This window comes from Lolium rigidum, chromosome 3, assembly GCF_022539505.1.
Source record: "Lolium rigidum isolate FL_2022 chromosome 3, APGP_CSIRO_Lrig_0.1, whole genome shotgun sequence".
NCBI classification, from domain to species: domain Eukaryota; kingdom Viridiplantae; phylum Streptophyta; class Magnoliopsida; order Poales; family Poaceae; genus Lolium; species Lolium rigidum.
The window spans coordinates 150,873,920-150,883,340 of NC_061510.1; the positions used below are offsets into that span (position 1 = coordinate 150,873,920).

The 9,421-nt window shown below is 47.9% G+C and overlaps 1 protein-coding gene across 1 annotated transcript; it reads right to left on the bottom strand.

Moving 5' to 3' along the window:
* Positions 1-883: 883 nt before the first annotated feature.
* LOC124698423 (probable trehalose-phosphate phosphatase 9) lies at positions 884-3,184 on the bottom strand. The gene is made up of 6 exons (XM_047230911.1): positions 2,774-3,184; positions 2,530-2,670; positions 2,364-2,435; positions 1,963-2,070; positions 1,568-1,732; positions 884-1,487 (listed from the first exon to the last, which is right to left on the bottom strand). The coding sequence occupies exons 1-6, from the start codon at positions 3,014-3,016 to the stop codon at positions 1,134-1,136; spliced, it is 1,083 nt and encodes a 360-aa protein (XP_047086867.1). The 5' UTR covers positions 3,017-3,184; the 3' UTR covers positions 884-1,133.
* Positions 3,185-9,421: the final 6,237 nt, after the last annotated feature.

Consider the following 9,421-nt stretch of genomic DNA (forward strand, 5'->3'; position numbering starts at 1 on the left):
GAACCACTCCACCTTAAGACCACTCTAGTCAAAATGAGCTCCAAAGACGCCACTCAATATGGAGAATGGGGCATAAAGTGTCGCCAACGTCTGATCCGGGAAGAATGGATCAAGGGCGGCCCGGAGTATCCGAGCAGAGAAGTCATAGACGCAAAAAACGATGCATTCGCTAGGGACCGACGCCAAAAGAGTCGTCAGCATTCCCCTCGGTTTTTACTAGCAGTTGTTGCGCAAGTCCAAGCCCGACACTGAATTGGACCTCCATGTTGCTGACGAACAGATCGGAGGTGTCCAGCCCCGATCGAGCCACTAGGGACCCAAATCAGGCCCAAAACTGTCTGCCGCCGCACAGATCGTCGCTACAACCGGACACCAACCACCCGTGTTGCCGATCCGGGACCAGAACGTAGCCCACCAGGAAGTCTGCCACCGTGACACCGCTTCTCTAGCCATGCTGCCAATGCCACACTCGGAGAGCCATGCCATCATGTTGCCCGACACTCACCACTTCGAAGCTCAGGGGTGGCGTCCCGCTCCCTTGGCGGCGATAGGGAAGGGAGGAGGGAGGGTCCAGGGAGGAGCTGCCGGCAGTGATTAGGTTTACGGACATACGGAGTGCAACTCAAATTTGGCAAACTTTCCATGGGATCATTGTCAAGATAGCATAGTGAGAATGGAGAATATCATTAGCATGAGCATGGCTGCATTTAATTGAAAATGGATGATATTCACCATCTACTCATAGACACATACCTACATACGGGCTGCATCGATGGGGTTGGAAACATGGCAAGATAGGACAGTAAGGATGCAGAATTCATAAGCATTAATGCATATAACTGTTGCTGAAAATGGATTATATTCACCACATTTCCATAATACAAAGGGTTACAAGACCTCGCGACCAGGGGACGATAATAGAACCCTTCACAAGCGAGGCCCTGAGATGGTTGATCATAACGAGGTTAAAACAGCAGCAGCAAACAAAAAAATTGAAGATACAGCGAATCGGAGGAGAGAACTAAAATGTTCCTACAGTAATGTAATATACACGAACTCTTCTTCTGCCTTTCTCCAAAGACCACGAGAGCGACTGCAGAGTTAGTTAAGGTGACTTCTGAAGACAATCTGGGCTAGCTCTTGGCTATGACCAGCTCGTGCAGGAAGTCCTTGACCTCGGCTGGGTCGCGGAGGGAGAAGGAGGCGAGCGTGTCCTTGGGGAACCTGGTGACGAGTATGCCGGCGCCCTGGCCCCTGCTCCGCAGCACCTTGAACGCGTCCTCGTCGGTGCGGTCGTCGCCGATGTAGATGGGGAAGACGTCGGCGCGGTCCGCGAAGCCGAGCGCACCCAGGAGGAACTCGAGCGCCCTGCCCTTGTCCCACTTGATGACGGGGCGGATCTCCAGCACCTTCCTCCCCTGCGTCAACCGCAGCCTCGGGTACTCCCGGAGCACCGACCGGACCTGCTCCGCCAGCGTGCCCCATTTCTGACCAACAACAAGGACGAACAGAATCAGATCCTGTCCCCATTCCTGGCACGTGCCTTAATTTGTGTTTCTAATTTTACCTTCTCTTCCACGCAGCGGAAGTGGACGGACAAGCAGAACTTGTTGTTCTCCACCATGGCGCCAGGGATGGCAGTCATCTTCTCCACCAGAAGGTCGTGGACCTCGCCGATCATCGGCAGGAACTCGCTCGCCGGCTGGCACAGCACTGACCTCGCCTGTCCCTCCTGCAAGAAATTCAACTGTCAAACAACGCAGAGAATGGAGAGAATAAACTTGGCGCAACAGTGATGCAGACAAGAAATTAACAGGAGGAAGAAGAAATGCAGTCATTTTCAGGGAAATCTCGTGGCTTGTGACCAAAGATTATACTAGAAAAACAATGACGAAGCTAAGGTTTGTATATACACGTATAGAAAGGGACAGATGTTGACAAGCTAGAGCACTGTTAACCGACCTTGGTGGGCGTGTTGAGGTGGTGGTTGGAGTCTGCGGTGGGGCCTTGGATGTCCATCCCATGGCTGCCGGCGTAGTACAGCTCCGCCAGCCTCACGAAGTTGAACACCTGCAAATTCACCGGCCATGAGTTTCTTCTTTCTTTCACCTCTAACATCGCCATCAAAACCACACAGGCAGCAACAGGGACAGAGGAAATTTAAAAGGAAATCCATCTCGCGCGGCATGGCCGGTCAACCAATTGCAGTGAAGCTCCTGCCAAACAAGTGGAGGAGCTTCTAGGCTGCTACTTTTCTTGCGTTCTCTCTCGATTTATCAATGAATGCGGAGCTCGTGAGCGGAGGAGAAAAAGGCGTTTCGCTTTTCAGCAAGAGTCTTTAAGGTGGACGACGAATGTAGTACCTTGTCTCTGCCCCGGCCGCTCACGATCGCCGTCGGGAAGTGCTCCGCCACGCCGCGCACAGCCTCCCTCATCTGTGTGTACCCCGGAAGGGAGGAGTTAAACGCAAGATTCGAGCTGGGAAGAAAGGAAGGAGCAGAGGAAGCTCTGCTTTTGCATGTCCCTTACCTCGTCGGTCATGACGGCGCTGTCGGGGTCCGCCACGATCGGGGACAGCGTGCCGTCGTAGTCCAGGAACATCACGATCTGCTTCCCGCTCGCCGCCGCCGCCAGCGACTCGAACTCGCCCAATGCCGACGGGTGCTTCTCCTGCGTACACGCATAAACTAGTAAGGACACCTGTTGATTTCAGAGCAGCTACCCATGGCGGAGACACAGGACCAAGAGGATTGGAGATGGCGCGAAATCGTACCATCCAGTCGTCGTGCTCCACGTCTCCAGCTGCGGCGACCCTCGGCGCCACGAGCTTGTACCTCGGCGAGGAGGCCTTCATGGAGTCGAGCCACGACCCCATCATGGCCGCGCCGAGGTCGATCTGCCCGGCCAGCATCTTGCACGAGTCGCCGGTCCTCGGCGGCGGGAACGAGAAATGCCGCCCTGCCGCCACGCCCACGACGGTGTCCTCGGGCACAACCACCACGCCGTGCTTCGTCATGGCCAGTGTGCCTAAACGGCAGCAAAGATCAACCGACCAAGCTCGCAAAGACGAGCAGGCTGTGGTAGCACTAGAGCCTGACGATGGGGATTTGGGAGTTGAAACTTGAAAGAGATGACGGCGATTTGATGGTTGGGGAACGGAAGGATGCGGGGAAGACGGTTCTGCTTGTTTGTTCAGTTTGTGTGTGGAGTTTGGGGGTGGTGGTGGAGGGTATTTATAGGTGTTTAGGGGGGAGGTGATGTGTGGTGTACTGGTGTGTGCCTTTCTACTTTTTTGTATTTCTTTTTTCCTCTATATAAATGCTAATGGAACTTTTCTTCTTCTCCACTGGTGGTCGTTGGGAACTTCCGAAAATTACAATTTGTAAGTGTCAGAATTTGTTTTGCGGCATAGAGGTGGCTCTGTTGCTTTTTTTCTCTCTCGATACATATAGTATGATGGGGACTTTTGGGGTTGTGCAACTAGTAGAGGAGCAAAAACTGAGGCACTTTGGCTTTGTTGTGATATACTTTCTGGTAAGAAATTGGTTACTTTTGTTTCAAATCCAGTAAGTTGTGCCAAATAAATGCATTATCATTTTGATGATAAGGAAATTAGCAACTCCATGATTAAATAGCAACCATAATATATAAAAAGTTGAAGAATAATATATTATATATAGACGAAGCCGGGCGTGTGGCCGTTTTGCAGGTTGTTGATCTTAAAGCCTAATTTGTTATGAGAATTTTTGATAGAAAAATGACCATGGCAATGTTGCAAAGGTCTAGTGATATAATTACTAAACATATAAAATCATAATTCCATGTTTTGCTTTGAGTTTCATGCATCTAGACTTCAGTATAATACAACCTACTAGCAAAGGCATACTTCCTCTGTCCTTAAATAAGTATGCTCCTTGCTGGAAATCCAATTTTTATCTAGGGTATGTATGCTCCTGCTATTGAGAAAAACAGTTTAAAATGTCAAAAATTTCTGAACAAAAATTTCACACGTATGTCTCGACATTCTCGCACGTCAAGTTTCCCGGAAAAAAGACATTTTTTTGCGTCATGTGTAAAAAATAAAAATTTGTGAAACAACTGTGTGAGCACATAGAACATTAAGATGTGTACATGCGGCATTTTTATCGGATTTTTTCAACATTTTTAAGTATATTTAGAAGTTATTTTAAAGATTAGGAACATATGCTTCTGGGAGCAAAAAGGCCTTGTCTACTCCTTGCTCTCTTCCTAAGTCATATTCTTTAAACTTTGACCAACTTTATAAAAAAAATAGCAACATGTATGGTGTCAATTGTTATAATATGAAACTACATGTCAAGACAGACCAAGTGAAACTAAATATGTGCCATAAATATTGTTACTTTTTCATAAAGTTGATTGAATGTTACAATATTTGACTTACTACGAATGTTAGAAGTACATTTATTTGTGGAAGGAGGGGTATACTCCATGTATGCCAAAATGTAGTTTGCATTAATTAGTTTTGGTCAAACTCGACTTAATAAAGTCTGACCAAATATATAAAATACTATATTACCTTATGCCACATCAAATCTGTGCTCTTAGAACCGCACGAAATATACTTCATATGAATGTACATGCAATATTTTTTACTTTATATGTAATTAAACTTTATAAAGTTTAACTATGATAAAAATTAGTACGTCACATTTCGACCTAATGGTACATCCTGTTTGGCTTCTCGATGTGTCCTTCTTAGCACTTAGTTAGTGTCTGCCCTGTACCCCTGTTAGCTCGGCTCTCCACTGTTTTAGGGTGACATCTTTCATTTTACTCTGTGAAAAATCTTCTAGATTTTAGTACGTCTAATTTAAACTAAAATCACAACACTTATTATGAATAGAAGGGAATACATTGGACGCATATGAAGGTGGAGCTAAATGATTTTGATTTTGGAATAGTTGTTTCCACATATAATACCTAGGCCAATCAACAAAACTCGTCAAGCTAAAAATTAATATTATTTTACGTAGTAGTATATATCCGAGTGATGTGTAGTCCATTAGTTAGCATTTGCAACTGACACCTGAATGACTGAGAGTGACAAAGAGACCAGATACAACACCAACTGCATAAACCAACGGGGAGATGCATGCAACTGCTTGGAAGGTAGTTTGCTTTACTTTTAGAACTCAGATCTTTATTTAGTAGCAAGCCAAGCATAGCACAACTTTGATACCACACAGAGAAAGAAAGGGCACATGACTTGAACCGGCTTGAGAGGCCGGGTATGCTATACAGTCGTGTACCGTGCAACTGGCCCACACTAACAGTTTTAACGAGGATTTCTATTTATTTTATGTGTATTGCTTTATGTATCTGACCTACACATATGTAATTAAGCTTTTGTTAAAAATAATGGATGTACATTAATAAATAACCTGCTACCCAAGTGCGTAGTTACGCACCTTTACGTTTTCCATCGATTCAACCAGTATAAATCTATTTGAGAATATTTTTCAAATACAATAACATTATGTATGAAACCAGTTTCAGAATTTTGGTTCGATTTTTTTCGTCACGTGCTGCTTGGACTGCACATGGAGGCCCCGATGTCGCAGCTGGAGATCCGTGGCGGTGCCAGCATGTCAGCATTGGTGTCAAATGACACTAACGACTTTCCTAACCTCCTTTAAAACTAAAAAATTAATCGATCCATCAAATTTGAAATTACACCATTATATTTGGAAGAGTGAACCCAATGATGTTCTGTTCTAGCTTCGTCCCGGAGATGTCGGCCTTGCCGATCTCACTTGTGAGGCCAGTTGGCGAAGGTTGATTTGGTGTTGGCTGATATAGACCTCTGGGGCATGATGTACGCCAATATCGACCCTACATTGAGCCGAGCAGCATTGTGGTTGTAGTCATGCTACAAAGGCATCCTGCTGAGGTTGTAAGGGCATTTCCAACGGACCGATCCAAATCGACGATCCAAACAGTTTGTTTCTATTTATTTGGGTCGGCCCGCAGTCCACCTAGCCCGGACACCGCATGCAGCGGCGCGACCAATTCGGTAAAGTGTTGGCCAAATCTTTTTGCATTTCATCTCATTTGTCAAATGTTTTATACGTATTGGCAGATTTAATTGAAGCAAATTAATAGAACTTAAGTAAGAATATAATAAAAACATAGTAGAAGACTACATCGTCTTCATCTTGGCGTCTCCTAGTCATCCTTGTCGGAGTGGTAATGGCGGCGGCACATGGTCCCGTCGAATTCCTTGACGCTGAAGTCGTCATGGCCGTCGTACTTGAAGATGAAAAGTGCCCGGCCTCAATGTGGTGCGAGCGGGCGAAGCGCCTCTAACCGTTATGGAGGAACATATGCCCTTCGCCGTCGAATATCACCTATGTCGGCCACAAGCCGGTAGCGCCACCGGACACGCACAGGAGGACATGGTGGGGCTCTTGCCTTTCGACGATCGATGCGAACCTCTGGCGTAGGTGCAGCTTGTCCTAGCTCATGCCATGGTGGATGGTCACGCTAAAATCGAAGCCGAAGAGGTCGATGGCGACGTGCTCAGGCGACGATGGTGGCGATGGCGATGACGACACTGGTGGCTGACTCTGGCCTCTCCCGCTGCTCCTTCCTCGGCCACGGAAACGGCCACGGCCCAGAGGCCGTCCTAGTTGCCCTCCCCTCGAGCCTAGGCCGCAGTCCATTGCTGTGGTGATGCTTGTGCTGGTGGTGGTGGTCGTGGGGAAAGGAAGATGAGAGAATATGTGGAAGAAAATGGCCGCCGCTAGCCTGCTTATAAGGGCCCGGAGCATTGGATGCCGATGCGTAGAACGAAATGTCGGCATTGATGGCCGGCAGGCGGCGCGGCACGGCCAGAGCATGAGCGCAGGCATCGGGCGGCGCGGCCAGAGTAGGAGCGCAGGCGTCGGGCGGCTCGGCCAGAGTAGGAGTCAGCCTAGCTACTTCCATTGATGGCCAGAGGTAATAGGCTATTGAGCGCTTGCATGCGGGCCCTAGGTGCACGCGGGCGGACACGTTTGCCGTCCACGCTGACGCATCAGTTCCGTAAATTTAGTGAACGGATGGATCGGAACAGGCAGGCTGATCCATTTGCGTCATCCCGCTGTAACGTGTGCTGCATGTACGTCTATCTGCACGGATCGAATCGAATACCCAACCGATGGGTCAACCCGCTAGAGATAGCTAAAGAAACCTCGAGGCACAAGCTAGTGTCCTCGTCATTCATGGCTTGAGGCTGGGCCTGGCGAGCCCTTTTGTCGTTGCAGTCTGAATTGGTGGCACCTCCTCGCTTGGTGATGAGGGTCGTGTTTTTCTCTTCCTTTTTTTTTTGTTTTTGGGCCATTTGTTGGTGCGATATTTTTATTGTAAATCTTTGTAACCTTGGTCGTTTGCGCTATCTTAGCATCTTCTTCTCAATACAAAGACGTGCTCTCAAGCATGTTTGAGTATTTCGGAAGAAGAAAAACATGTGAAATATTGTGTATCATGAAATATATATACATTTACCACTCGATCGGAAATAACCCTGTTTCATTAATATACGTTATTTTGCTCCCACAAGATTTCTAACAGAAAGTTTCGTACTAAATTTTGTTAAATGTAGATGGGCTGCAGTCTATATAGTCTACAATTTCTGAAATCTCAAGGCCCATCACGTTGGCAGCTTGGGACAGTCTTGGGGAACAAAGTTTAGTCTCACATTGCTAGTTGGGAGAGAGTTGGAGTGGTATATAAGGGATGTTGTTCTAGTCCTGCCAAGTGAGTGAGAATAGAAGGAGCCCTCACGCACTCCTCCTCCTCAGCTCGGCACGGCACGGCACGACACAACACGTCACGTCACGCACGCACGTCGCGCTTCGTGACTCGAGTTCGAGTTCGAGTCACACTCAAGGAAGCCTAAATTTCTGCTTTGTGCACCAACTAAGTTGGGTACGTGTTGACCTGCATGAGCATGTTCGACGCGTGTCCCTGACTTCCTACGTGTGGCAACGCGGTCGGGCCGGCTCTCCTCTCAGGCTATACAAGGAGACAGATCAGATCTGGAGAAGACAGCTCTCAGAACTCTCTAGTCCGTCTCTCTCACGAAGTTCCTTTTGCTGCGCTACTCTCTAGTCTTCCCCATCCCGGTGACTGCATGCACAGCCGTCCGGGAGAGCAGACTTCCGAAACCCCGTCCGTTGAGATCCTGCACCCGGAGACGGGTGATAAGGTTTTTAGGGAGCGTCTCGGCGCGATCGCTCGCCGCTCTTCGTGCTCTTCTTCGCCGGTTCGACCGCTTCATCGACGACTCCGACTACACCATGGGCGACATCAACAACTTCCATGGTGGTGGTGCTGCTGCTGCTGGTGCGACCTTTCCGGTCGCAATGTACGTGCTTTTTCTCTCCTACCTTGCACTGCTACTTGTTCCATGTTCGGATCCGATGCACGTGCTTAGTCCGATGTGTGTGGTTAAATATGCTTGTGCATCTGTAATGTTGCTTTCGGTAATTAATCTCACGCGGAAATTGCCTAATATTCTAACAATCCAAAAACTTTATATGCTTAGGCAATTTTTACCGTCCGGTTTTGTCGCTGCGCTTAAACCGTACCCGTTTACGGGTTCTCATTTCAAGAGATGGCAGAATAAGACCCTCTTGTGGCTCACTTTTATGGGCGTGCACCGAGTTGCGGAAGGTACTCCCAGAGGTCCGCTTACTCCTGAAGAGGATAAAGCGTTGAGATGCCACCGTAATCTTTGTAGGTGCCATCCTAAGTGTGCTTGGAGACAAGTTGGTTGATGCTTATCTGCACATCCGAAATGGGAAGGAACTGTGGGATGCACTGGATGCTAAGTTTGGTGCTGCCGATGCTGGAGGTGAACTGTATACTATGGAGCAGTTCAATGACTACATAATGGTTGAGAACCGATCTGTAGTAGAACAGGATCATGAGATACAGATCATGGCAAATGAACTTGATCTCCTCAAGTGTGTGCTACTGGACAAGTTTGTCGCGGGATGCATTGTCGCTAAGGTTCCCCCTTCATGGAGGAACTTTGTCACTTCTCTGAAACATCAAGAGGCATGAGTTCTCTCGTTGAGAATATCATGGGCTCTCTCCGGATGTTGAGGAGAAGGGGAGGGAAAAAAGACAAACACACTCGGAGGAACCGAGGGACGTTCGCTGCCAATATGGTACGAAAAAATGCCCACAAGTCCAAGGGAGAGAACAAGGAAGTCTCCGGCACTACCAACTTCAAGAAGAAGGGGAAAACGGAGAAGAAAGATCGTTCGCTGGGTGTGTGGCGAGACAGGCCATTGGGCTAATCGTTGTCCACAACGCAAAGGAAAGAAAGGTCAGGCTGGACAGAACTCAAATTATGTCAGCATGGTCATTGGCAACACATGTGAAGGAACTA